General features: G+C 49.3%; 1 protein-coding gene and 51 non-coding genes across 52 annotated transcripts; all 52 read left to right on the top strand.

Moving 5' to 3' along the window:
* Positions 1-5,410: 5,410 nt before the first annotated feature.
* Positions 5,411-5,482, top strand: Trnae-cuc (transfer RNA glutamic acid (anticodon CUC)). Its single transcript has one exon. It is a non-coding gene; the product is annotated as a tRNA-Glu (tRNA).
* Positions 5,483-5,745: 263 nt separating this feature from the next.
* On the top strand, positions 5,746-5,817 carry Trnae-cuc (transfer RNA glutamic acid (anticodon CUC)). Its single transcript has one exon. It is a non-coding gene; the product is annotated as a tRNA-Glu (tRNA).
* A 7-nt stretch (positions 5,818-5,824) lies between these two features.
* On the top strand, positions 5,825-5,896 carry Trnaq-cug (transfer RNA glutamine (anticodon CUG)). The gene has a single exon. It is a non-coding gene; the product is annotated as a tRNA-Gln (tRNA).
* Positions 5,897-6,080: 184 nt separating this feature from the next.
* Trnae-cuc (transfer RNA glutamic acid (anticodon CUC)) lies at positions 6,081-6,152 on the top strand. Its single transcript has one exon. It is a non-coding gene; the product is annotated as a tRNA-Glu (tRNA).
* A 7-nt stretch (positions 6,153-6,159) lies between these two features.
* Trnaq-cug (transfer RNA glutamine (anticodon CUG)) lies at positions 6,160-6,231 on the top strand. The gene has a single exon. It is a non-coding gene; the product is annotated as a tRNA-Gln (tRNA).
* Positions 6,232-6,414: 183 nt separating this feature from the next.
* On the top strand, positions 6,415-6,486 carry Trnae-cuc (transfer RNA glutamic acid (anticodon CUC)). The gene has a single exon. It is a non-coding gene; the product is annotated as a tRNA-Glu (tRNA).
* A 7-nt stretch (positions 6,487-6,493) lies between these two features.
* Positions 6,494-6,565, top strand: Trnaq-cug (transfer RNA glutamine (anticodon CUG)). Its single transcript has one exon. It is a non-coding gene; the product is annotated as a tRNA-Gln (tRNA).
* A 1,302-nt stretch (positions 6,566-7,867) lies between these two features.
* Positions 7,868-7,939, top strand: Trnaq-cug (transfer RNA glutamine (anticodon CUG)). The gene has a single exon. It is a non-coding gene; the product is annotated as a tRNA-Gln (tRNA).
* Positions 7,940-8,123: 184 nt separating this feature from the next.
* Trnae-cuc (transfer RNA glutamic acid (anticodon CUC)) lies at positions 8,124-8,195 on the top strand. Its single transcript has one exon. It is a non-coding gene; the product is annotated as a tRNA-Glu (tRNA).
* A 7-nt stretch (positions 8,196-8,202) lies between these two features.
* Positions 8,203-8,274, top strand: Trnaq-cug (transfer RNA glutamine (anticodon CUG)). Its single transcript has one exon. It is a non-coding gene; the product is annotated as a tRNA-Gln (tRNA).
* A 183-nt stretch (positions 8,275-8,457) lies between these two features.
* Positions 8,458-8,529, top strand: Trnae-cuc (transfer RNA glutamic acid (anticodon CUC)). The gene has a single exon. It is a non-coding gene; the product is annotated as a tRNA-Glu (tRNA).
* A 263-nt stretch (positions 8,530-8,792) lies between these two features.
* Trnae-cuc (transfer RNA glutamic acid (anticodon CUC)) lies at positions 8,793-8,864 on the top strand. The gene has a single exon. It is a non-coding gene; the product is annotated as a tRNA-Glu (tRNA).
* A 7-nt stretch (positions 8,865-8,871) lies between these two features.
* On the top strand, positions 8,872-8,943 carry Trnah-aug (transfer RNA histidin (anticodon AUG)). Its single transcript has one exon. It is a non-coding gene; the product is annotated as a tRNA-His (tRNA).
* Positions 8,944-9,127: 184 nt separating this feature from the next.
* Trnae-cuc (transfer RNA glutamic acid (anticodon CUC)) lies at positions 9,128-9,199 on the top strand. Its single transcript has one exon. It is a non-coding gene; the product is annotated as a tRNA-Glu (tRNA).
* Positions 9,200-9,462: 263 nt separating this feature from the next.
* Positions 9,463-9,534, top strand: Trnae-cuc (transfer RNA glutamic acid (anticodon CUC)). Its single transcript has one exon. It is a non-coding gene; the product is annotated as a tRNA-Glu (tRNA).
* Positions 9,535-9,541: 7 nt separating this feature from the next.
* On the top strand, positions 9,542-9,613 carry Trnal-cag (transfer RNA leucine (anticodon CAG)). The gene has a single exon. It is a non-coding gene; the product is annotated as a tRNA-Leu (tRNA).
* A 184-nt stretch (positions 9,614-9,797) lies between these two features.
* Positions 9,798-9,869, top strand: Trnae-cuc (transfer RNA glutamic acid (anticodon CUC)). Its single transcript has one exon. It is a non-coding gene; the product is annotated as a tRNA-Glu (tRNA).
* Positions 9,870-9,876: 7 nt separating this feature from the next.
* On the top strand, positions 9,877-9,948 carry Trnaq-cug (transfer RNA glutamine (anticodon CUG)). Its single transcript has one exon. It is a non-coding gene; the product is annotated as a tRNA-Gln (tRNA).
* Positions 9,949-10,132: 184 nt separating this feature from the next.
* On the top strand, positions 10,133-10,204 carry Trnae-cuc (transfer RNA glutamic acid (anticodon CUC)). Its single transcript has one exon. It is a non-coding gene; the product is annotated as a tRNA-Glu (tRNA).
* A 262-nt stretch (positions 10,205-10,466) lies between these two features.
* Positions 10,467-10,538, top strand: Trnae-cuc (transfer RNA glutamic acid (anticodon CUC)). The gene has a single exon. It is a non-coding gene; the product is annotated as a tRNA-Glu (tRNA).
* A 263-nt stretch (positions 10,539-10,801) lies between these two features.
* On the top strand, positions 10,802-10,873 carry Trnae-cuc (transfer RNA glutamic acid (anticodon CUC)). The gene has a single exon. It is a non-coding gene; the product is annotated as a tRNA-Glu (tRNA).
* Positions 10,874-10,880: 7 nt separating this feature from the next.
* On the top strand, positions 10,881-10,952 carry Trnaq-cug (transfer RNA glutamine (anticodon CUG)). Its single transcript has one exon. It is a non-coding gene; the product is annotated as a tRNA-Gln (tRNA).
* Positions 10,953-11,215: 263 nt separating this feature from the next.
* Trnal-cag (transfer RNA leucine (anticodon CAG)) lies at positions 11,216-11,287 on the top strand. Its single transcript has one exon. It is a non-coding gene; the product is annotated as a tRNA-Leu (tRNA).
* A 185-nt stretch (positions 11,288-11,472) lies between these two features.
* On the top strand, positions 11,473-11,544 carry Trnae-cuc (transfer RNA glutamic acid (anticodon CUC)). The gene has a single exon. It is a non-coding gene; the product is annotated as a tRNA-Glu (tRNA).
* Positions 11,545-11,551: 7 nt separating this feature from the next.
* Positions 11,552-11,623, top strand: Trnaq-cug (transfer RNA glutamine (anticodon CUG)). The gene has a single exon. It is a non-coding gene; the product is annotated as a tRNA-Gln (tRNA).
* Positions 11,624-11,807: 184 nt separating this feature from the next.
* Positions 11,808-11,879, top strand: Trnae-cuc (transfer RNA glutamic acid (anticodon CUC)). The gene has a single exon. It is a non-coding gene; the product is annotated as a tRNA-Glu (tRNA).
* A 262-nt stretch (positions 11,880-12,141) lies between these two features.
* Trnae-cuc (transfer RNA glutamic acid (anticodon CUC)) lies at positions 12,142-12,213 on the top strand. Its single transcript has one exon. It is a non-coding gene; the product is annotated as a tRNA-Glu (tRNA).
* A 7-nt stretch (positions 12,214-12,220) lies between these two features.
* Trnal-cag (transfer RNA leucine (anticodon CAG)) lies at positions 12,221-12,292 on the top strand. Its single transcript has one exon. It is a non-coding gene; the product is annotated as a tRNA-Leu (tRNA).
* Positions 12,293-12,476: 184 nt separating this feature from the next.
* On the top strand, positions 12,477-12,548 carry Trnae-cuc (transfer RNA glutamic acid (anticodon CUC)). The gene has a single exon. It is a non-coding gene; the product is annotated as a tRNA-Glu (tRNA).
* A 7-nt stretch (positions 12,549-12,555) lies between these two features.
* On the top strand, positions 12,556-12,627 carry Trnal-cag (transfer RNA leucine (anticodon CAG)). Its single transcript has one exon. It is a non-coding gene; the product is annotated as a tRNA-Leu (tRNA).
* Positions 12,628-12,811: 184 nt separating this feature from the next.
* Trnae-cuc (transfer RNA glutamic acid (anticodon CUC)) lies at positions 12,812-12,883 on the top strand. Its single transcript has one exon. It is a non-coding gene; the product is annotated as a tRNA-Glu (tRNA).
* A 263-nt stretch (positions 12,884-13,146) lies between these two features.
* Trnae-cuc (transfer RNA glutamic acid (anticodon CUC)) lies at positions 13,147-13,218 on the top strand. Its single transcript has one exon. It is a non-coding gene; the product is annotated as a tRNA-Glu (tRNA).
* Positions 13,219-13,481: 263 nt separating this feature from the next.
* Positions 13,482-13,553, top strand: Trnae-cuc (transfer RNA glutamic acid (anticodon CUC)). The gene has a single exon. It is a non-coding gene; the product is annotated as a tRNA-Glu (tRNA).
* A 7-nt stretch (positions 13,554-13,560) lies between these two features.
* Trnah-aug (transfer RNA histidin (anticodon AUG)) lies at positions 13,561-13,632 on the top strand. Its single transcript has one exon. It is a non-coding gene; the product is annotated as a tRNA-His (tRNA).
* Positions 13,633-13,816: 184 nt separating this feature from the next.
* On the top strand, positions 13,817-13,887 carry Trnae-cuc (transfer RNA glutamic acid (anticodon CUC)). Its single transcript has one exon. It is a non-coding gene; the product is annotated as a tRNA-Glu (tRNA).
* A 304-nt stretch (positions 13,888-14,191) lies between these two features.
* On the top strand, positions 14,192-15,420 carry LOC144175580 (uncharacterized). The gene has a single exon (XM_077704637.1). It carries the CDS (start codon positions 14,206-14,208, stop codon positions 15,418-15,420), a length of 1,215 nt encoding a protein of 404 aa, XP_077560763.1. The 5' UTR covers positions 14,192-14,205.
* Positions 15,421-19,145: 3,725 nt separating this feature from the next.
* Positions 19,146-19,217, top strand: Trnae-cuc (transfer RNA glutamic acid (anticodon CUC)). The gene has a single exon. It is a non-coding gene; the product is annotated as a tRNA-Glu (tRNA).
* Positions 19,218-19,480: 263 nt separating this feature from the next.
* Trnae-cuc (transfer RNA glutamic acid (anticodon CUC)) lies at positions 19,481-19,552 on the top strand. The gene has a single exon. It is a non-coding gene; the product is annotated as a tRNA-Glu (tRNA).
* Positions 19,553-19,559: 7 nt separating this feature from the next.
* Positions 19,560-19,631, top strand: Trnah-aug (transfer RNA histidin (anticodon AUG)). Its single transcript has one exon. It is a non-coding gene; the product is annotated as a tRNA-His (tRNA).
* A 184-nt stretch (positions 19,632-19,815) lies between these two features.
* Trnae-cuc (transfer RNA glutamic acid (anticodon CUC)) lies at positions 19,816-19,887 on the top strand. Its single transcript has one exon. It is a non-coding gene; the product is annotated as a tRNA-Glu (tRNA).
* Positions 19,888-20,150: 263 nt separating this feature from the next.
* On the top strand, positions 20,151-20,222 carry Trnae-cuc (transfer RNA glutamic acid (anticodon CUC)). The gene has a single exon. It is a non-coding gene; the product is annotated as a tRNA-Glu (tRNA).
* Positions 20,223-20,485: 263 nt separating this feature from the next.
* Positions 20,486-20,557, top strand: Trnae-cuc (transfer RNA glutamic acid (anticodon CUC)). The gene has a single exon. It is a non-coding gene; the product is annotated as a tRNA-Glu (tRNA).
* Positions 20,558-20,815: 258 nt separating this feature from the next.
* Positions 20,816-20,887, top strand: Trnae-cuc (transfer RNA glutamic acid (anticodon CUC)). The gene has a single exon. It is a non-coding gene; the product is annotated as a tRNA-Glu (tRNA).
* A 263-nt stretch (positions 20,888-21,150) lies between these two features.
* On the top strand, positions 21,151-21,222 carry Trnae-cuc (transfer RNA glutamic acid (anticodon CUC)). Its single transcript has one exon. It is a non-coding gene; the product is annotated as a tRNA-Glu (tRNA).
* Positions 21,223-21,229: 7 nt separating this feature from the next.
* Trnah-aug (transfer RNA histidin (anticodon AUG)) lies at positions 21,230-21,301 on the top strand. The gene has a single exon. It is a non-coding gene; the product is annotated as a tRNA-His (tRNA).
* A 184-nt stretch (positions 21,302-21,485) lies between these two features.
* On the top strand, positions 21,486-21,557 carry Trnae-cuc (transfer RNA glutamic acid (anticodon CUC)). The gene has a single exon. It is a non-coding gene; the product is annotated as a tRNA-Glu (tRNA).
* Positions 21,558-21,564: 7 nt separating this feature from the next.
* Positions 21,565-21,636, top strand: Trnaq-cug (transfer RNA glutamine (anticodon CUG)). The gene has a single exon. It is a non-coding gene; the product is annotated as a tRNA-Gln (tRNA).
* Positions 21,637-21,820: 184 nt separating this feature from the next.
* On the top strand, positions 21,821-21,892 carry Trnae-cuc (transfer RNA glutamic acid (anticodon CUC)). Its single transcript has one exon. It is a non-coding gene; the product is annotated as a tRNA-Glu (tRNA).
* A 263-nt stretch (positions 21,893-22,155) lies between these two features.
* Trnae-cuc (transfer RNA glutamic acid (anticodon CUC)) lies at positions 22,156-22,227 on the top strand. Its single transcript has one exon. It is a non-coding gene; the product is annotated as a tRNA-Glu (tRNA).
* Positions 22,228-22,490: 263 nt separating this feature from the next.
* Positions 22,491-22,562, top strand: Trnae-cuc (transfer RNA glutamic acid (anticodon CUC)). Its single transcript has one exon. It is a non-coding gene; the product is annotated as a tRNA-Glu (tRNA).
* A 7-nt stretch (positions 22,563-22,569) lies between these two features.
* On the top strand, positions 22,570-22,641 carry Trnaq-cug (transfer RNA glutamine (anticodon CUG)). The gene has a single exon. It is a non-coding gene; the product is annotated as a tRNA-Gln (tRNA).
* Positions 22,642-22,825: 184 nt separating this feature from the next.
* On the top strand, positions 22,826-22,897 carry Trnae-cuc (transfer RNA glutamic acid (anticodon CUC)). Its single transcript has one exon. It is a non-coding gene; the product is annotated as a tRNA-Glu (tRNA).
* The last annotated feature ends 17 nt before the right edge of the window (positions 22,898-22,914 follow it).

Raw genomic sequence — 22,914 nt, 5'->3', positions numbered from 1 at the left:
GATCACGAAGTGGTCATAGTGCAAGTGCGCCTACCTGATGGGAAACCACTACTCGCGGCGTCTGTGTATTACCGCCCAGTCACCGGCTCTCAGAAATCTGTTAACTATAATTGGTTACGCCACCTTGTCTTGCAGTATCCCCACACCCCAATTGTCATCGGCGGGGACTTTAATGCGAAAAGCACTACGTGGGGATACGACTCTACGGATGGTCGAGGCTCGTGCCTTGAGACGGCGATTGACGATTGCGGTCTCTCTCTTCTTAATGACCCTACGTTAGCCACCCGTGTGGGTCTTCATCGACGGCAGAAAAACACTTCGCCTGACCTAACCATTGCCACTACAGGAGTGATTCGCACGTGGAGCCCCTATACCACCACTTGGGGTAGTGATCATTATCCTATTCTTCTCACTCTCCGAGGCAAGCGCTTCCGCACTCGACAATATCTTTCGCACATTGATTGGCAAACCTTTCGAACCGCCCTCCGTATCCCTCAGAATGCAACCTTACCGCAGTTCACTGCTGCCATACACTCTGCGAAAGCACACGCTACAGAGGAAATCTTATGTGACTCTGCAACACCCGCACTGGACGCTCATCTTACCAACCTGTGGAAACGCGTGCAAACCCTCACTACTCGCTATCTAACCAACGGCAAACGTCACCGAGACCTGATTCGTATTCGTCGTCAGTACCAAATCATCCGACAATACCAGCGCTCCCTTTCCAACGAGCATTGGCATAGTCTCTGTGCTAAGCTCGGTAAAGAACGAGGCCTTTCCAGGCTGTGGAGCACGTTTCGGAGCTTGTCGGGCAAGCGCAAGGGAAAACCTACTCTATTCGCTTCCCTCACTTTCCGGGACCCACCAGCGGACGTAGAACATCGCCTGATAACGACTTTTTTCCCGCGTGCCTCAACTCAGTCCGCACCCTCCGCTGCCGACCATAATGGTTTCAGACGTGGATAGAAATCTCGATGCCCCATTCACCATGGGGGAGTTACAAGCGGCTCTTCACCAGGGCAAACCACATTCTGCACCTGGTCATGATGGCGTGACATGGCAGCAGCTGCGTAACTTGGACGAGTCTGCACACTCAGTACTGCTAAACACAATTAACACTTACTGGGCCTCTGGTGACGTTCCGGACGAACTCAAACTGACACTGGTTCACCCGATACCGAAGACAAACAAAGACCCTTCTGTGCTGACTAATCTCCGGCCTATTTCTCTTACACCCACCATCTGTAAACTTATTGAGCGCCTGATCAACAACCGCCTTCAGTATTATTTGGAATATGTACGCCCGTGGTTCCATCCGTCCCAGACTGGCTTCCGTCCTCACCTTGGTACTCACGATTGCCTTTGGCTACTGCGACGCGTTCTGAACCGTACGTCACGAGCTGGTAATCCAGATTATGTCCTCACTTTCGACGTGCGAAAAGCCTTTGACAATGTTAGTCAGGCAGCGATCCTTGAAGAGCTCGCTATAGCCTTTCCAAGCCAAAGGACCCAAAACTGGATCAGGAATTTTTTAGAAAATCGACCGATTCGGCTCCACAGCACGCATTCAGGATGGAGCCCCAGGACCTTTTATCTAGATAGGGGCGTTCCACAGGGCTCTGTCCTTGGACCCGTACTTTTCAATTTGGCCATGGCACGCGTCGCCCGCAACCTAGAACGGGACACTGCAGCTCGTTTTGCCATCTATGCCGACGACCTCACAGTATGGGTTGAGGCCGCCGACTACGACTGCACGGAGGACATGGCAACAGAATTGCAGGCGGCGGTGAACAGCCTTTCCACTACTCTTCCAACTCTCGGCGTTGAGTTAGCACCCGAGAAGAACGAATTTCTCCTGGTCCACGGTCTGCACCAGCCACCCACTAGTATGCATCATACAATTTACATCGGCGACACACCCATTTCCTCCCACTGTGGTCATATTCGCTTGCTCGGCATCCCCCTCGCCAGCCACAACAGCGCTCGACAGTGGATAAGTCAACTGCGGAAAAATTGGAAGCCAATGCTCCACTTAATCTCTCGTCTCTCAAACAAATTTGGCGGTGCTCACCAATCGGCGTGCCTCACACTCTGTCGGGCGGTAGCGGTCGGTCGTCTCACTTATGGCGCTCCGGCCTACAGCCTATCCCCGACTCATAAGAAACATTTAGCGGTCCTTTATCGGACCATGCTCCGCACCATCACTGGACTTCCCAGGCATACCCGCATCGATGCTCTCGAACGGGCTGCTCCTATGCCTCCCATGGAAGAGCTTCTCGCGGAAACTCTCGGACAACATGACCTTAGGCGGACATTAACGCCACAGGGGGCAGCACTCTCCGCCTGGGACCTGCAAATTCTTCCGACGCTTGCCTCGGCCTCACCACCGCCACCCCCTTGGTCACTCCCGCCTGTCACAGTGGCCCATCAGCGAACTGGTATCCCCCGTACCCGACCAGTTGCCCGTGAGAAAGCCCTTCAGCGTGTCCTTGCGGCAAAATTGCCAGATGAAGTGGACATTTACACGGACGCCAGCCTTTCGCCTTCCCATATGGGTCTGGCCTGGCGCTGCCCAGCTCGGCCGGACTTGGATGGCTCTGTCATTCGGGCAGGATACCACTCGTCTCCCTTGGAAGCAGAACTTCAGAGCATCCTCTGCGCATTGGATCACCTGACCTACAATATTGCAACGCCGCCCCCTCCACATTTTCGGATCCTCACGGACTCCCATCAGGCACTTCAAGAACTCCGTAAGCCCTTCAGTGATCACCCAACTGTTCACGAAATCCAACACGTGATCGCCATTTTGGCTCGCAATGGGACCACTGCCCGATTGGCATGGGTGCCGGGTCACACGGACTCGGATGGGGGCAACCAGGCTGCACACGATGCAGCAAGGGAGTGTCTCACTAGTACCCCTCCCCTGGACGACGACGCGTCGCGCCCCTCTCCTCACCCTCGCCTACAACTTGACCGCGCACGCCATGCTCGGAAAGTACGCCTTGCGTCCGTTACTCCCGCTGGCTACCTGGCTTTGGCTCCTCCGATGCCTCACTCTGCGGAAATCTTCATCAACAAAACTATTGCTAACGCAGCCCTCACACCCCACATCATGAGAAAATGGATTCACCCGGCAAAATCTCCACCTCCTTACTGCCCCTACTGTCAAACGTTAGTGTTCGCCACCCTCAACCACTTAATCTGGCACTGCGCCGCATTTTCTTTGTACCGCCCAATACTCGTCAACGCTTTGCCACGTGATTCCTCTCAAGACGAGCCCCCCTTCGAAGACGCTAATTTTCTCTCAGCCCTCGGGGTGTTCGGCCTAGAGAGTGGTCTCTCGAGATTAGTGTAAACCGGGGCCTACCCCGGTCGTAAAAGTTGACTTGACTGCACTCACATGATCCCAGTAACCCTAGCCTGGCTCTGCTGACGGCAGTGATCTCTTCTAAATCGTTCAAGGACCCACCATTTGTGCTACTCGGCTACTCCTCCCTGCCTCTTACCCCTCCTCCCTTATTATGGCCGCATGGCCTTCCCTTCGAAATAAAGGATTACAACAACAACAACAACAATAACAAGTGTAGTAGGGCCGCATCAGACCTGTGGTATAAAGGGGAGGAGTATAGTAACAAATGTTCATGTTGCGCGCAGTGTGCTGGAGTGTTGCGATATGTTTTTTAAAAGGGTCGCTATGCTTCAGATTGACTTCGAAAAAGCGTTCGACCGAGTGTGCCATGAGATTCTTTTTTGTATTTTGGAGCATATAAATGTTGGTGATGTGATCATACAGGGAGTGCGTATGGCGTACTCTCACTGCTGCACGCAACTTATTATCAACAAGAATGTCACGGGAAGTATTCCTGTACTGTCTTCTCTGCGACAAGGATGTCCAGCATCTCCTCTTCTGTTTGCAATTTATTTGGAACCCTTTTGTTTAAGAATAATTAATGACAGTGGAGTACGTGGTTTTCAGTTACACAGATGCGAGGTGAAGTTACTAACATACGCGGATTATGTGGCGGTTTTTTGTGAAGACGAGGAGAGTGTAAGCGCAGCCATATCGATAACAAGGGAGTTTTGTAGTCTTACTAACAGCTGTGTTAATTGCGCCAAGTGTGCGGGTTTTTTTCACGGGGAGTGGGGGTCAACACCATCTGTATTTGAAAACGTGTCTTGGTCGCGTACACCAGCGCGTTATCTCGGAGTTCCGCTGGATCGCTATCATGATAGCGGCGAGTACTGGGAATCCGAGACGGCGAAGCTGCGCGAGAAAACAACGAAGTGGGGCGGTGGCGCGTTGTCTGTTTTCGCACGAGCCACGGTATGCAACCTTTTTCTTTTGGCAAAGCTGTGGTATGTGCTGCAGGTGCTTCATTGTTCACGAGTACACGTGCAGCGAATGCACAGAGTATTCGCAGTCTTTATCTGGTCATCGGAGTGGGAGCGTTCCAGTCGGAGTAACCTTTTTCGCCGAGTAAGGTATGGGGGTGTTGGCCTGTGTCATGTATTTGTTCGCCAGCTTGTAAACCGGTTTATGTTTCTGCGTGATACACGTGATCCATTTCTTCGCACTTTAATGCAGATTACATTAGTAGATGCCTTGCCTATGTATATTGTTTCTTCTGTAAGTGATAGATGTGGTGCCGTGAAAGGCTATATGAAGGAAGTGGTTGAGTCTTTTCATTTTCTTACTGTGAGATTTTTAGTAGAATATTTAGCCACTGTTTCGAGAAAAACCCTTACAAATAATTTGAGGGAGATGCTGTTCCCCGTACCACGTTATCGTGAAATGTTTAGTTCTGGTCCTGGGCGGGATGTGTTATCCCGCGTGAAAAAAATGGCAGTCCCAGCATGCGTGAAAACTTTCTTTTTCAAGTTGCATACAGGAACGCTGCCAGTTAAAACATGGATGGAGGAGAAGGGGCTGTTTATTGGTTGGTCAAACATCTGTATGCTGTGTGCGAAAGCCGAAACAGTGGAACATGTTTTCGTGGAGTGCTGGGACGCCGTATTTTTTTGGGACGTCTTACAGAGAACGTTAAAGAAAGACCTGCCCATTTCAGCGCATGGCATTCGGTTCCTTCCGGTTGAGCGCGAAGATGAAGTCCCGTATGATTTGATCATGGCGCTAGGGTTACATGCCATTTGGAGGTCCAGAATGTCTGGGAGACATGCGGACCCGAATGCACTCACTGTAAGCAAGTATTTTTCTCAAAATGTCAGGCTTTTGTATGAAGTGTACAAGTTACAGGACCCCGAACTTGAATGGCTTCCTGTTTTGGAGGAGTTGTGTACTTTTGATGTTTATTTTAAGTCCTTCCGTCAGCCAAAGTTTGGCAGGCGGTTTTTAATTTATCCGTGACTTGTATTACGTGTGTGCAAAAGGTAATAAACAAAAAAAAAATCCGGCGTTGTCTAGTGGTTAGGATACCTGGCTCTCACCCAGGAGGCCCGGGTTCGATTCCCGGCGTCGGAAAGTTTTCGCTCTCATGGTGTAATGGTTAGCACTCTGCGCTCTGAATCCAGCGATCCGAGTTCAAATCTCGGTGAGACCTTACATTTTTAGATGTACAAATCACTTTTGCCTATCGTTTCTCCGGCCCGTGTTTCCTTATTTAGAGCGCAATGCGTCCGCCTGTTCCCAAAATGAGCCCTCTTGTGAAATAACGTGCATTTATTTCAAGTTTTGCATGTCTTCACGATCCCCTAAAAGCAGCGCGTATTTCACCCTCGGCGTGTTCCGGCGTTGTCTAGTGGCTAGGATACCTGGCTCTCACCCAGGAGGCCCGGGTTCGATTCCCGGCGTCGGAAAGTCATCGGTCTCATGGTGTAATGGTTAGCACTCTGCGCTCTGAATCCAGCGATCCGAGTTCAAATCTCGGTGAGACCTTACATTTTTAGATGTATAACACACTTTTGCCAATCGTTACTCCGGCCCGTCTTTCCTTATTCACAGCGCAATGCGTCCGCCTGTTCCCAAAATGAGCCCTCTTATGAAATAACGTGCATTTATGTCAAGTTTTGCATGTCTTCACGATCCCCTTAAAGCAGCGCTTATTTCACCCTCGGCGTGTTCCGGCGTTGTCTGGTGGCTAGGATACCTGGCTCTCACCCAGGAGGCCCGGGTTCGATTCCCGGCGTCGGAAAGTCTTCGGTCTCATGGTGTAATGGTTAGCACACTGCGCTCTGAATCCAGCGATCCGAGTTCAAATCTCGGTGAGACCTTACATTTTTAGATGTATAACACACTTTTGCCAATCGTTACTCCGGCCCGTCTTTCTTATTCACAGCGCAATGCGTCCGCCTGTTCCCAAAATGAGCCCTCTTATGAAATAACGTGCATTTATTTCAAGTTTTGCATGTCTTCACGATCCCCTTAAAGCAGCGCTTATTTCCCCCTCGGCGTGTTCCAGCGTTGTCTAGTGGCTAGGATACCTGGCTCTCACCCAGGAGGCCCGGGTTCGATTCCCGGCGTCGGAAAGTTTTCGGTCTCATGGTGTAATGGTTAGCACTCTGCGCTCTGAATCCAGCGATCCGAGTTCAAATCTCGGTGAGACCTTACATTTTTATATGTATAACCCACTTTTGCCAATCGTTACTCCGGCCCGTCTTTCCTTATTCACAGCGCAATGCGTCCGCCTGTTCCCAAAATGAGCCCTCTTATGAAATAACGTGCATTTATTTCAAGTTTTGCATGTCTTCACGATCCCCTTAAAGCAGCGCTTCTTTCACACTCGGCGTGTTCCGGCGTTGTCTAGTGGCTGCCCTGCACCGGGTGTTTGCTGTGCTGATCTGGGAATCGACATGGGAAAGGACGAGCCGCACGAATCTCTTTCGGCGCGTGCGTCAGGGGGGGCTTTCTTTGTCCCATTTGTTTTTGCGGCAAGTCGCCAATCGTTTTTTGTTCTTTCGTGACGTGAACGATCCTTTCCTGCGCACAGTGTGTCAGCTGAAGTTATCAAGGGCATTACCTGAATTTTTTGTTACGTCTGCCCACTGTTCTGTCGGAGTAATCAAGGGCTACTTCCGTGAAGTGGTTCAAGCGACCCAGTTTTTGCGTGCACGTTTCAGTACAGAGTACTTATCTAGTGTTACGCGGAAAAAGTTGTACCGTGATTTGCTTGACACTGCATTACCTGTGCCGTTGTATAGGTCAATGTACCGTGCAGGGCCAGGACAGGACGTGCTCAAACGTGTAAAACGAATGGCGGTACCGCCATGGGTTAAGTCATTCTTTTTTAAACTGCATGCGGGTGTCCTCCCTGTAAAAACGTGGCAGAAAGAGAAGGGTTTGTACATGCCATGGGGGGTTGAATGCTACCCGTGTAAGAAACCCGAAAGGGTAGAACATGTGTTCCTCGAGTGCTGGGATGGGATATTTTTTTGGGGCGTGCTTCAGCGGACTTTAAAAAAGGACTTCCCTCTGGACGCACATGGCATCAGGTTCCTGCCTATTGAGAGCGACAATGAGGTACCATACGACCTTGCCATGGTCCTGGCTTTGCACGGCATTTGGAAGTCGCGTATGGCGATCCGTCATCGTGACGTTGATGCCAAACGCTCAAAAGGGTATTTTGCTGATACTATGCGATTGATGATTGAAGTGTGGAGGGCTCAACCTGACCCTCCAGAGTGGCTGTCCGTGATGGAGTCGCTAACGAACCTGAAGCAATTTTAACCGCTTTCTGCTAGCAAGGTTGTTGGCTAGCAGTTTTTATCGTTATCTTGTTTTTGGTTTGTTTGGTTCAAGTGCTGTGTCAAAATATGGCAATAAAGAAAAAAAAAGGCGTTGTCTAGTGGCTAGGATACCTGGGTCTCACCCAGGAGGCCCGGGTTCGATTCCCGGCGTCGGAAAGTCTTCGGTCTCATGGTGTAATGGTTAGCACTTTGGACTCTGAATCCAGCGATCCGAGTTCAAATCTCGGTGAGACCTTACATTTTTAGATGTATAACACACTTTTGCCAATCGTTACTCCGGCCCGTCTTTCCTTATTCACAGCGCAATGCGTCCGCCTGTTCCCAAAATGAGCCCTCTTGTGAAATAACGTGCATTTATTTCAAGTTTTGCATGTCTTCACGATCCCCTTAAAGCAGCGCTTATTTCACACTCGGCGTGTTCCGGCGTTGTCTAGTGACTAGGATACCTGGCTCTCACCCAGGAGGCCCGGGTTCGATTCCCGGCGTCGGAAAGTCGTCGGTCTCATGGTGTAATGGTTAGCACTCTGGACTCTGAATCCAGCAATGCGAGTTCAAATCTCGGTGAGACCTTACATTTTTAGATGTATAACCCACTTTGCCAATCGTTACTCCGGCCTGTCTTTCCTTATTCACAGCGCAATGCGTCCGCCTGTTCCCAAAATGAGCCCTCTTATAAAATAACGTGCATTTATTTCAAGTTTTGCATGTATTCACGATCCCCTTAAAGCAGCGCTTATTTCACACTCAGCGTGTTCCGGCGTTGTCTAGTGGCTAGGATACCTGGCTCTCACCCAGGAGGCACGGGTTCGATTCCCGGCGTCGGAAAGTCTTCGGTCTCATGGTGTAATGGTTAGCACTCTGCGCTCTGAATCCAGCGATCCGAGTTCAAATCTCTTTGAGACCTTACATTTTTAGATGTATAACACACTTTTGCCAATCGTTACTCCGGCCCGTCTTTCCTTATTCACAGCGCACTGCGTTTGCCTGTTCCCAAAATGAGCCCTCTTATGAAATAACGTGCATTTATTTCAAGTTTTGCATGTCTTCACGATCCCCTAAAAGCAGCGCTTATTTCTCACTCGGCGTGTTCCGGCGTTGTCTAGTCGCTAGGATACCTGGCTCTCACCCAGGAGGCACGGGTTCGATTCCCGGCGTCGGAAAGTTTTCGGTCTCATGGTGTAATGGTTAGCACTCTGCGCTATGAATCCAGCGATCCGAGTTCAAATCTCGGTGAGACCTTACATTTTTAGATGTATAACACACTTTTGCCAATCGTTACTCCGGCCCGTCTTTCCTTATTCACAGCGCAATGCGTTTGCCTGTTCCCAAAATGAGCCCTCTTATGAAATAACGTGCATTTATTTCAAGTTTTGCATGTCTTCACGATCCCCTTAAAGCAGCGCTTATTTCACACTCGGCGTGTTCCGGCGTTGTCTAGTGGCTAGAATACCTGGCTCTCACCCAGGAGGCCCGGGTTCGATTCCCGGCGTCGGAAAGTTTTCGGTCTCATGGTGTAATGGTTAGCACTCTGCGCTATGAATCCAGCGATCCGAGTTCAAATCTCGGTAAGACCTTACATTTTTAGATGTATAACACACTTTTGCCAATCGTTACTCCGGCCCGTCTTTCCTTATTCACAGCGCAATGCGTTTGCCTGTTCCCAAAATGAGCCCTCTTATGAAATAACTTGCGTTTATTTCAAGTTTTGCATGTCTTCACGATCCCCTAAAAGCAGCGCTTATTTCACACTCGGCGTGTTCCGGCGTTGTCTAGTGGCTAGGATACCTGGCTCTCACCCAGGAGGCCCGGGTTCGATTCCCGGCGTCGGAAAGTTTTCGGTCTCATGGTGTAATGGTTAGCACTCTGCACTCAGAATCCAGCGATTCGAGTTCAAATCTCGGTGAGACCTTACATTTTTAGATGTATAACACACTTTTGCCAATCGTTACTCCGGCCCGTCTTTCCTTATTCACAGCGCAATGCGTTTGCCTGTTCCCAAAATGAGCCCTCTTATGAATTAACGTGCATTTATTTCAAGTTTTGCATGTCTTCACGATCCCCTAAAAGCAGCGCTTATTTCACACTCGGCATGTTCCGGCGTTGTCTAGTGGCTAGGATACCTGGCTCTCACCCAGGAGGCCCGGGTTCGATTCCCGGCGTCGGAAAGTATTCGGTCTCATGGTGTAATGGTTAGCACTCTGGACTCTGAATCCAGCGATCCGAGTTCTAATCTCGGTGAGACCTTACATTTTTAGATGTATAACACACTTTTGCCAATCGTTACTCCGGCCCGTCTTTCCTTATTCACAGCGCAATGCGTCCGCCTGTTCCCAAAATGAGCCCTCTCATGAAATAACGTGCATTTATTTCAAGTTTTGCATGTCTTCACGATCCCCTTAAAGCAGCACTTATTTCACACTCGGCGTGTTCCGGCGTTGTCTAGTGGCTAGGATACCTGGCTCTCACCCAGGAGGCCCGGGTTCGATTCCCGGCGTTGGAAAGTCTTCGGTCTCATGGTGTAATGGTTAGCACTCTGCGCTCTGAATCCAGCGATCCGAGTTCAAATCTCTTTGAGACCTTACATTTTTAGATGTATAACACACTTTTGCCAAACGTTACTCCGGCCCGTCTTTCCTTATTCACAGCGCAATGCTTTTGTCTGTTCCCAAAATGAGCCCTCTCATGAAATAACGTGCATTTATTTCAAGTTTTGCATGTCTTCACGATCCCCTAAAGCAGCGCTTATTTCACACTCGGCGTGTTCCGGCGTTGTCTAGTGGCTAGGATACCTGGCTCTCACCCAGGAGGCCCGGGTTCGATTCCCGGCGTCGGAAAGTCTTCGGTCTCATGGTGTAATGGTTAGCACTCTGCGCTCTGAATCCAGCGATCCGAGTTCAAATCTCTTTGAGACCTTACATTTTTAGATGTATAACACACTTTTGCCAAACGTTACTCCGGCCCGTCTTTCCTTATTCACAGCGCAATGCGTTTGCCTGTTCCCAAAATGAGCCCTCTCATGAAATAACGTGCATTTATTTCAAGTTTTGCATGTCTTCACGATCCCCTTAAAGCAGCGCTTATTTCACACTCGGCGTGTTCCGGCGTTGTCTAGTGGCTAGGATACCTGGCTCTCACCCAGGAGGCCCGGGTTCGATTCCCGGCGTCGGAAAGTCTTCGGTCTCATGGTGTAATGGTTAGCACTCTGCGCTCTGAATCCAGCGATCCGAGTTCAAATCTCGGTGAGACCTTACATTTTTAGATGTATAACACACTTTTGCCAATCGTTACTCCGGCCCGTCTTTCCTTATTCACAGCGCAATGCGTTTGCCTGTTCCCAAAATGAGCCCTCTTATGAAATAACGTGCATTTATTTCAAGTTTTGCATGTCTTCACGATCCCCTAAAAGCAGCGCTTATTTCACACTCGGCGTGTTCCGGCGTTGTCTTGTGGCTAGGATACCTGGCTCTCACCCAGGAGGCCCGGGTTCGATTCCCGGCGTCAGAAAGTTTTCGGTCTCATGGTGTAATGGTTAGCACTCTGTGCTCAGAATCCAGCGATCCGAGTTCAAATCTCGGTGAGACCTTACATTTTTAGATGTATAACACACTTTTGCAAAATCGTTACGCCGGCCCGTCTTTCCTTATTCACAGTGCAATCCGTTTGCCTGTTCCCAAAATGAGCCCTCCTATGAAATAACCTGCATTTATTTCAAGTTTTGCATGTCTTCACGATCCCCTAAAAGCAGCGCTTATTTCACACTCGGCGTGTTCCGGCGTTGTCTAGTGGCTAGGATACCTGGCTCTCAACCAGGAGGCCCGGGTTCGATTCCCGGCGTCGGAAAGTCTTCGGTCTCATGGTGTAATGGTTAGCACTCTGGACTCTGAATCCAGCGATCCGAGTTCTAATCTCGGTGAGACCTTACATTTTTAGATGTAAACCACACTTTTGCCAATCGTTACTCTGGCCCGTCTTTCCTTATTCACAGCGCAATGCGTTCGCCTGTTCCCAAAATGAGCCCTCTCATGAAATAACGTGAATTTATTTCAAGTTTTGCATGTCTTCACGATCCCCTTAAAGCAGCGCTTATTTCACACTTGGCGTGTTCCGGCGTTGTCTAGTGGCTAGGATACCTGGCTCTCACCCAGGAGGCCCGGGTTCGATTCCCGGCGTCGGAAAGTCATCGGTCTCATGGTGTAATGGTTAGCACTCTGCGCTCTGAATCCAGCGATCCGAGTTCAAATCTCTTTGAGACCTTACATTTTTAGACCTATAACACACTTTTGCCAAACGTTACTCCGGCCCGTCTTTCCTTATTCACAGCCCAATGCGTTTGCCTGTTCCCAAAATGAGCCCTCTCATGAAATAACGTGCATTTATTTCAAGTTTTGCATGTCTTCACGATCCCCTTAAAGCAGCGCTTATTTACACTCGGCGTGTTCCGGCGTTGTCTAGTTGCTAGGATACCTGGCTCTCACCCAGGAGGCCCGGGTTGGATTCCCGGCGTCGGAAAGTTTTCGGTCTCATGGTGTAATGGTTAGCACTCTGCGCTCAGAATCCAGCGATCCGAGTTCAAATCTCGGTGAGACCTTACATTTTTAGATGTATAACACACTTTTGCCAATCGTTACTCCGGCCCGTCTTTTCTTATTCACAGCGCAATGCGTTTGCCTGTTCCCAAAATGAGCCCTCTTATGAAATAACGTGCATTTATTTCAAGTTTTGCATGTCTTCACGATCCCCTTAAAGCAGCGCTTATTTCACACTCGGCGTGTTCCGGCGTTGTCTAGTGGCTAGGATACCTGGCTCTCACCCAGGAGGCCCGGGTTCGATTCCCGGCGTCGGAAAGTTTTCGGTCTCATGGTGTAATGGTTAGCACTCTGCGCTCAGAATCCAGCGATCCGAGTTCAAATCTCGGTGAGACCTTACATTTTTAGATGTATAACACACTTTTGCCAATCGTTACTCCGGCCCGTCTTTCCTTATTCACAGCGCAATGCGTTTGCCTGTTCCCAAAATGAGCCCTCTTATGAAATAACGTGCATTTATTTCAAGTTTTGCATGTCTTCACGATCCCCTTAAAGCAGCGCTTATTTCACACTCGGCGTGTTCCGGCGTTGTCTAGTGGCTAGGATACCTGGCTCTCACCCAGGAGGCCCGGGTTCGATTCCCGGCGTCGGAAAGTTTTCGGTCTCATGGTGTAATGGTTAGCACTCTGCGCTCTGAATCGAGCGATCCGAGTTCAAATCTCTTTGAGACCTTACATTTTTAGATGTATAACACACTTTTGCCAAACGTTACTCCGGCCCGTCTTTCCTTATTCACAGCGCAATGCGTTTGCCTGTTCCCAAAATGAGCCCTCTCATGAAATAACGTGCATTTATTTCAAGTTTTGCATGTCTTCACCATCCCCTTAAAGCAGCGCTTATTTCACACTCGGCGTGTTCCGGCGTTGTCTAGTGGCTAGGATACCTGGCTCTCACCCAGGAGGCCCGGGTTCGATTCCCGGCGTCGGAAAGTCTTCAGTCTCATGGTGTAATGGTTAGCACTCTGCGCTCTGAATCCAGCGATCCGAGTTCAAATCTCTTTAAGACGTTACATTTTTAGATGTATAACACACTTTTGCCAAACGTTACTCCGGCCCGTCTTTCCTTATTCACAGCGCAATGCGTTCGCCTGTTCCCGAAATGAGCCCTCTTATGAAATAACGTGCATTTATTTCAAGTTTTGCATGTCTTCACGATCCCCTTAAAGCAGCGCTTATTTCACACTCGGCGTGTTCCGGCGTTGTCTAGTGGCTAGGATACCTGGCTCTCACCCAGGAGGCCCGGGTTCGATTCCCCGCGTCGGAAAGTTTTCGGTCTCATGGTGTAATGGTTAGCACTCTGCGCTATGAATCCAGCGATCCGAGTTCAAATCTCGGTGAGACCTTACATTTTTAGATGTATAACACACTTTTGCCAATCGTTACTCCGGCCCGTCTTTCCTTATTCACAGCGCAATGCGTTTGCCTGTTCCCAAAATGAGCCCTCTTATGAAATAACGTGCATTTATTTCAAGTTTTGCATGTCTTCACGATCCCCTTAAAGCAGCGCTTATTTCACACTCGGCGTGTTCCGGCGTTGTCTAGTGGCTGGATACCTGGCTCTCACCCAGGAGGCCCGGTTTCGATTCCCGGCGTCGGAAAGTTTTCGGTCTCATGGTGTAATGGTTAGCACTCTGCGCTATGAATCCAGCGATCCGAGTTCAAATCTCGGTGACACCTTACATTTTTAGATGTATAACACACTTTTGCCAATCGTTACTCCGGCCCGTCTTTCCTTATTCACAGCGCAATGCGTTTGCCTGTTCCCAAAATGAGCCCTCTTATGAAATAACGTGCGTTTATTTCAAGTTTTGCGTGTCTTCACGATCCCCTAAAAGCAGCGCCTTTTTCACACTCGGCGTGTTCCGGCGTTGTCTAGTGGGATTCCACTTCCGGCCACCGCCGAGAGCGGACGCACGATGGAAAGCTCCGCCGGAGCAAGTTTTGCGGCCCTTGAGGGCCGCGGTTCCAGGGTTTCTGCTTCGGACAACGAAGGTTATCGAGTCATGCTGCCAAGTCTTCCTACAGGTCGTACAGTAGTTAATACAGTTTTTTTGCACGGTGACGTTGATACCAGGCCTTACAGAGTTGAGGATTTTCGTGACGCGCTCGGTCATTTGGCACTGCTCCCGGACGTTATCGCTCTGGGGGCGTATCAAATGAATCACGTGTGGGCTGTCACATTCAAGAACGCTGAAGCGGTGAAGAAAATCCTCGCTATCACGGAAATGAAAGTGAAAGGCCGGCGCTGCTTGATTATCGACCCGACGAACCAGGACGTAAGGATCAAAATTCACTGGGTGTTGTACGGCGTGACCGACGAAGAAGTGCGCGTCGCCCTGGCCCCGTACGGCAAAGTGACTAACGTGACAAGAGAGCGCTGGCGCGTTCACGGCGTCGTCGACAAGGGATCGACGACTCGATTGGTAACGTTGCAGCTGAAGGCTGGTGATACAGTGGAGGACCTTCCCCATCAGCTTCGAATAGCCGGAGAACAGGCCCTCGTCGTGGTGCCGGGAAGGGCGCCTAAGTGTCTTCGCTGTCACACCACCGGGCATGTGCGTCGCGAGTGTCGCGTACCGCGTTGTGGACTTTGTCGTCGCTTCGGCCACGACGAGTCCAACTGCGTACGCACTTACGCTAACGTAGCTGGACCCGGGGGGCACGAGGATATGTCCGAGTTCGTAATGGATGAGGCGGAGGCGGAAGACGTCGCCACGGTGGATGGCGACAATGCGAAGAGGGATGAGACGCCCACTGAGGCGGACAACATCGAGCGCGACGTCGAGGCAATGCAAGGACAAGACGAACCAGGGCAATCAAAAGCGGCAGCTACTGAAGCAGCGCATGCCCCTGAAGATGAAGATGGCATGCATATCCAGGCTGAAGAGCCGGGAAAAGGTGACGTCAAGCTCAAGAGGAGTGACGAGGAGGGCGACGACGAAGCAGCTTCAAAGCGGCCGCGTAAAGAAAGAAAAGACACTGCGGGCACAAGGGCCGTCAACGTCAGCGAACAGACGACTGCGAAGGAGCCTTACGTGAGGCGTTCGTCGCTTCACGTAAAGCCCAACGTAAACGCCGACAGGAAACTCGCTGCAACACCGCATTCACAGTGCAAAAATCGTGGGAAGTAGGCGGAACTCAGACTCCTGACAGTGGGCAGCTCCCGACGCTGGTTGTGTGGACGTGCAGCAGTGTACTACCCCACGAGTATGGTGGACCAACGTGGAAAAAAAAAAAAAAGAAAGCCCCTTCACAACAGTGATAGTGAATCCTTGTGTCGCCAAGCCAGAGCACGGATGTACGCACCGCTATCAACTGCAAGGTATGCGCAGTTCAAATTGGCTCGCTCGTAACTCGTAATGCCAGTGACGATTACGGAAGCCCTACGGGTCGCGACATTGAATGTGCGCGGTCTATCAGCGAGGCGCCGACAGTACCAGTTGAGCCGCCTGTCTCTTGAGGAAGGGCTAGACGTATTGGCTTTACAAGAGACTAAAGTAGCAACACAAGAGCAGGCCGATCGAATGGTGCAACCATTTACAGGACGTTACAATGTTTGTGTGTGTCACGCGGCTGGTACATCGGGGGGGTGCGCCCTTTTGTTTAGGAACAGCTTGGATATGCAAATCGAAGCCGTGTTGGCATGCGAAAGTGGTCGTTTGGTTGTTGCTGATGTTTTTTTCAGTGGCTTAAGTTGGAGGTTCATATGTGTCTATGCTCCAAACAATTCGAACGAGCGTGCAAACTTTTTTGAGCAGCTTGAAGGTTATCTCAAGTGTGATCGATTGATTGTGATACTGGGGGATTTCAACTGTGTATGTTCTGCACACGATCGCTCTACAAACGTGCCTGTGCGGGATAGGAGTGCCAACCTGCTTAGTCGACTGACCCAGGAGTGTCAAATCGAAGACGTGGGTTCTGTGTTTACACCCGGAACTGTGTGTAAATTCACTCACTTCCAACGCGAGAGCAATGCTAGACTAGATAGAGCATACGTGTCCATTGAACTGGTGCCGTCATGCAATAGCTATGACGTAAAACACGTATCTTTTACGGACCACAGCCTTGTGTTGTTTACGTTAGGCAGGAAAAAAGAAAGTGCAAAGTTCAATTGGGAGCTATGGAAATTTAATGAACGGTTGCTCGAGGATGGCGAGTTCGTGAAAAGCGTACAAAGTGAAATAGCGAAAACGTTGTCAGCAGTACCAGAAAGCTACTGCGTCGTATGGGAAGAATTTAAAAGTCGCGTCAAAATGATTGCAATCGAAAGAGGAGGCAGTATCCGGCGCAGTGAACGGAAAGCCGAAAATGAACTACGTAACCAGCTTGACGAACTAATCAGCCTGGAGAACGAGCAGCCAGGAAAATGGTTAGACGAAATAAGGGGTGTGAAAAATAAACTGGAAATAATGGACGACGTTAAGTACCGGGCGGCAATGATAAGAGCACGAGCGGAAAAACTGTGGGCTGGGGAGAAACCTAGCAAGCGTGCTTTAGGCGATGAAAAGAGATACGCAACAAAAAAACGAAATAAAACAGATAAACTTCCGAAACGAAGCTACAGGTGACAAAGAAAGCATAGAAAGTGCATTCGTCGAGCACTACAGTAAATTGTTTGGGCGAGAGAGACTAATACAACCTGGTTTTGCGAACTGTTTCCTGGCGCACATGCCGCGATTAGAAGACGACGTACGAACACGATTAGAGGAGCCAATCACGTTGCAGGAAATCGAAGCGGCAATTGACGAATTAGCGGCGGGAAAGTCACCAGGCCCTGACGGCCTGGGAGCAGCGTTTTATCGAGCCTTTAAGAAAGAATTGGCACTTATGGTGTACGCCGTGATCCGGGAAGCATACGAAAAGAAGCGACTACCGAAGTCTTTTCAAGTAGCACACATGGTCTTGATACCAAAAACCGACGACCCAGATAAGCTGTTGTGGGTGGGGTCATATCGCCCGATAAGCCTCACCAACGTGGATTACAAAATATTTACCAAAGTCTTAGCGAAAAGAATACAAACAGTTATCAAGGACTTAGTGGGGCCGCACCAGACATGCGGAATCAAGGGGCGTACCATTGCTACAAATATACACGTAGCGCGGAGTGTCCTTGAATGTGTTGACGCTTTCGAAAGCCGGGTAGCCATGCTCCAAATAGACTTAGCAAAGGCTTTCGATCTTGTTTCCCACGAAATCTTGTTTTCTGTGTTGGAATTTGTAAATTTAGGCACCACAATAATACAGGGTGTTAAGATGGCTTATTCCGATTGTGTTACACGGATTATAGTCAATAAAAACCTTACCGAAGGCATAAACGTCCGCTCCTCGGTAAGGCAAGGGTGTCCGTTGAGCCCCTTGCTTTTTGCCCTGTACTTAGAGCCTTTCCTGTTGAGACTGATAAGAAATGAGAATATAAGCGGGTTTCGACTAGAGCAGGCTCAAGTTAAGGTTCTGGCCTACGCGGATGATATCGCAGTTTTCTGCACTGACAAAGAGAGCGTTGTAGAAGTGGTCAGTATTGCAGACTCCTTTTGCCGTCAAACTGGAAGTGAAATAAACTGGGAAAAATGTACTGGGTTTTGGCACGGCAACTGGGATTACACACCGCAACTTTTCGCTAATACACAGTGGACAGCCTTGCCTGGGCGGTATTTAGGGGTGCCCCTAGAACACTACGTAGACACTGCGCAATACTGGGGGGAAGAAATAGAGAAGATAAAGGAAAAAACGGAAGGTTGGCAAGGTCGAGGCTTATCAGTGTTCACGCGTGCTACAGTATGTAACCTTTTTCTGACCGCTAAAGTCTGGTACGTGCTTCAAGTGCTGTGTATGACACGAGTGAATGTACAAAAACTGCACAGGGCGTTTGCAGTGTTTATATGGGCATCAAGCTGGGAGAGGACCAGCCGAACCAATTTGTTTCGTTCGGTTAAGAGTGGGGGCCTGGGCTTGTCGCATTTGTTCATTCGCCAACTAGTGTCACGTTTTATGTTTCTGCGAGACCAGACGGACCTTTTTTTGCGCACAATATTACAGGTGCGTCTTCGAAGATACCTCCCGGAATTTATAGTATCGACAGGTGGTGAGAGCGGTCGGGCCGTCAGAGGGTACCTCAGGGAGGTTGTCGTGGCTTTCCGGTTCCTAACAGTCCGTTTTTCTATGGAGTATCTGAGTGCAGTAAATCGGAAAAAGTTGTATAGAGACCTTGTAGATACGTTGATGCCTGTGCCGCTTTACAGGTCGTTATACCAAGGCAATACGGGCCAAGATGTCCTTAAGAGAGTTAAAAAGATGCCTGTAAGGCCTTGTGTAAAGTCCTTTTTCTTTAAACTGCACACAAATACTTTGACAGTAAGCACATGGATGGAGGAAAAAGGGTTCTTCGTTCCGTGGACCACAAATTGTAGACTGTGCCGGAAACCGGAAACCATAGAGCATGCATTTATTGAATGTTGGGATCCAATATTTCACTGGGATGTCTTACAAAGGACACTTAAAAAGGAGTTGCCTATAACTCCACATGGTATACGGTACCTTCCCATAGAAAATGAAAATGGCGTACCTTATGACATGTTTATGCTGCTAGGACTGCACAGCCTGTGGAAGACAAGGATAGCTGTGAACAACGCAGATGTGAACGCTCGCCCTGTGCGCGAAAACTTCATTGAGAGCATTGCGTATATTCGCGATATTTTTGTGACCCAGGCTGAGCCGCCTGAGTGGACGGAAATTCTTGATGCTCTTGTTTGTCTGAAAAAGTTTTGAGGTCAATGATCAGCCAAAGATAGGCTGAAGTGTTTGTATTGAATATGTGTACTTTGGAACAGGCAATAAATAAAAAAAAAAAAAAAAAAAATCCGGCGTTGTCTAGTGGCTAGGATACCTGGCTCTCACCCAGGAGGTCCGGGTTCGATTCCCGGCGTCGGAAAGTTTTCGGTCTCATGGTGTAATGGTTAGCACTCTGCGCTATGAATCCAGCGATCCGAGTTCAAATCTCTTTGAGACGTTACATTTTTAGATGTATAACACACTTTTGCCAAACGTTACTCCGGCCCGTCTTTCCTTATTCACAGCGCAATGCGTTTCCCTGTTCCCAAAATGAGCCCTCTCATGAAATAACGTGCATTTATTTCAAGTTTTGCATGTCTTCACGATCCCCTTAAAGCAGCTCTTATTTCACACTCGGCGTGTTCCGGCGTTGTCTAGAGGCTAGGATACCTGGCTCTCACCCAGGAGGCCCGGGTTCGATTCCCGGCGTCGGAAAGTTTTCGGTCTCATGGTGTAATGGTTAGCACTCTGCGCTATGAATCCAGCGATCCGAGTTCAAACCTCGGTGAGACCTTACATTTTTAGATGTATAACACACTTTTGCCAATCGTTACTCCGGCCCGTCTTTCCTTATTCACAGCGCAATGCGTTTGCCTGTTCCCAAAATGAGCCCTCTTATGAAATAACGTGCATTTATTTCAAGTTTTGCATGTCTTCACGATCCCCTTAAAGCAGCGCTTATTTCACACTCGGCGTGTTCCGGCGTTGTCTAGTGGCTAGGATACCTGGCCCTCACCCAGGAGGCCCGGGTTCGATTCCCGGCGTCGGAAAGTCTTCGATCTCATGGTGTAATGGTTAGCACTCTGCGCTATGAATCCAGCGATCCGAGCTCAAATCTCGGTTAGACCTTACATTTTTAGATGTATAACCCACTTTTGCCAATCGTTACTCCGAGCCGTATTTCCTTATTCACAGCGTAATGCGTCCGCCTGTTCCCAAAATGAGCCCTCTTATGAAATAACGTGCATTTATTTCAAGTTGTGGATGTCTTCACGATCCCCTCAAAGCAGCGCTTATTTCACACTCGGCGTGTTCCGGCGTTGTCTAGTGGCTAGGATACCTGGCTCTCACCCAGGAGGCCCGGGTTCGATTCCCGGTGTCAGAAAGTCTTCGGTCTCATGGTGTAATGGTTAGCATTCTGGAATCTGAATCCAGCGATCCGAGTTCAAATCTTGGTGAGACCTTACATTTTTAGATGTATAACCCACTTTTGCCAATCGTTACTCCGACCCGTATTTCCTTATTCACAGCGTAATGCGTCCGCCTGTTCCCAAAATGAGCCCTCTTATGAAATAACGTGCATTTATTTCAAGTTGTGGATGTCTTCACGATCCCCTTAAAGCAGCGCTTCTTTCACACTCGGCGTGTTCCGGCGTTGTCTAGTGGCTAGGATACCTGGCTCTCACCCAGGAGGCCCGGGTTCGATTCCTGGCGTCGGAAAGTTTTCGGTCTCGTGGTGTAATGGTTAGCACTCTGCGCTATGAATCCAGCGATCCGAGTTCAAATCTCGGTGAGACCTTACATTTTTAGATGTATAACACACTTTTGCCAATCGTTACTCCGGCCCGTCTTTCCTTATTCACAGCGCAATGCGTTTGCCTGTTCCCAAAATGAGCCCTCTTATGAAATAACGTGCGTTTATGTTTTGCATGTCTTCACGATCCCCTTAAAGCAGCGCTTATTTCACACTCGGCGTGTTCCGGCGTTGTCTAGTGGCTAGGATACCTGGCTCTCGACCAGGAGGCCCGGGTTCGATTCCCGGCGTCGGAAAGTTTTCGGTCTCATGGTGTAATGGTTAGCACTCTGCGCTATGAATCCAGCGATCCGAGTTCAAATCTCTTTGAGACGTTACATTTTTAGATGTATAACACACTTTTGCCAAACGTTACTCCGGCCAGTCTTTCCTTATTCACAGCGCAATGCGTTTCCCTGTTCCCAAAATGAGCCCTCTCATGAAATAACGTGCATTTATTTCAAGTTTTGCATGTCTTCACGATCCCCTTAAAGCAGCTCTTATTTCACACTCGGCGTGTTCCGGCGTTGTCTAGAGGCTAGGATACCTGGCTCTCACCCAGGAGGCCCGGGTTCGATTCCCGGCGTCGGAAAGTTTTCGGTCTCATGGTGTAATGGTTAGCACTCTGCGCTATGAATCCAGCGATCCGAGTTCAAATCTCGGTGAGACCTTACATTTTTAGATGTATAACACACTTTTGCCAATCGTTACTCCGGCCCGTCTTTCCTTATTCACAGCGCAATGCGTTTGCCTGTTCCCAAAATGAGCCCTCTTATGAAATAACGTGCATTTATTTCAAGTTTTGCATGTCTTCACGATCCCCTTTAAGCAGCGCTTATTTCACACTCGGCGTGTTCCGGCGTTGTCTAGTGGCTAGGATACCTGGCTCTCACCCAGGAGGCCCGGGTTCGATTCCCGGCGTCGGAAAGTCTTCGGTCTCGTGGTGTAATGGTTAGCACTCTGCGCTCTGAATCCAGCGGTCCGAGTTCAAATCTCGGTGAGACCTTACATTTTTAGATGTATAAAACACTTTTGCCAATCGTTACTCCGGCCCGTCTTTCCTTATTCACAGCGCAATGCGTTTGCCTGTTCCCAAAATGAGCCCTCTTATGAAATAACGTGCATTTATTTCAAGATTTGCATGTCTTCACGATCCCCTAAAAGCAGCGCTTATTTGACACTCGGCGTGTTCCGGCGTTGTCTAGTGGCTAGGATACCTGGCTCTCACCCAGGAGGCCCGGGTTCGATTTCCGGCGTCGGAAAGTTTTCGGTCTCATGGTATAATGGTTAGAACTCTGCGCTCTGAATCCAGCGATCCGAGTTCAAATCTCGGTGAGACCTTACATGTTTAGATGTATAACACACTTTTGCCAAACGTTACTCCGGCCCGTCTTTCCTTATTCACAGCGCAATGCGTTTGCCTGTTCCCAAAATGAGCCCTCTTATGAAATAACGTGCATTTATTTCAAGTTTTGCATGTCCTCACGATCCCCTTAATGCAGCGCTTATTTCACACTCGGCGTGTTCCGGCGTTGTCTAGTGGCTAGGATACCTGGCTCTCACCCAGGAGGCCCGGGTTCGATTCCCGGCGTCGGAAAGTCTTCGATCTCATGGTGTAATGGATAGCACTCTGCGCTCTGAATCCAGCGATCCAAGTTAAAATCTCGGTGAGACCTTACATTTTTAGATGCATAACACACTTTTGCCAATCGTTACTCCGGCCCGTCTTTCCTTATTCACAGCGCAATGCGTTTGCCTGTTCCCAAAATGAGCCCTCTTATGAAATAACGTGCATTTATTTCAAGTTTTGCATGTCTTCACGATCCCCTAAAAGCAGCGCTTATTTCACACTAGGCGTGTTCCGGCGTTGTCTAGTGGCTAGGATACCTGGCTCTCACCCAGGAGGCCCGGGTTCGATTCCCGGCGTCGGAAAGTTTTCGGTCTCATGGTGTAATGGTTAGCACTCTGCACTCTGAATCCAGCGATCCGAGTTCAAATCTCGGTGAGACCTTACATGTTTAGATGTATAACACACTTTTGCCAATCGTTACTCCGGCCCGTCTTTCCTTTTTCACAGCGCAATGCGTTTGCCTGTTCCCAAAATGAGCCCTCTTATGAAATACCTTGCGTTTATTTCAAGTTTTGCATGTCTTCACGATCCCCTTAAAGCAGCGCTTATTTCACACTCGGCGTGTTCCGGCGTTGTCTAGTGGCTAGGATACCTGGCTCTCACCCAGGAGGCCCGGGTTCGATTCCCGGCGTCGGAAAGTCTTCGATCTCATGG

This window comes from Haemaphysalis longicornis, unplaced genomic scaffold (assembly GCF_048455015.1).
Source record: "Haemaphysalis longicornis isolate Haplotype H1 unplaced genomic scaffold, Haemaphysalis longicornis Haplotype H1 scaffold_3, whole genome shotgun sequence".
Taxonomy (NCBI): Eukaryota; Metazoa; Arthropoda; class Arachnida; order Ixodida; family Ixodidae; genus Haemaphysalis; species Haemaphysalis longicornis.
The sequence above is the reverse complement of the archived record's forward strand: the minus strand, read 5'-3'. Positions and strand labels throughout refer to the sequence as shown.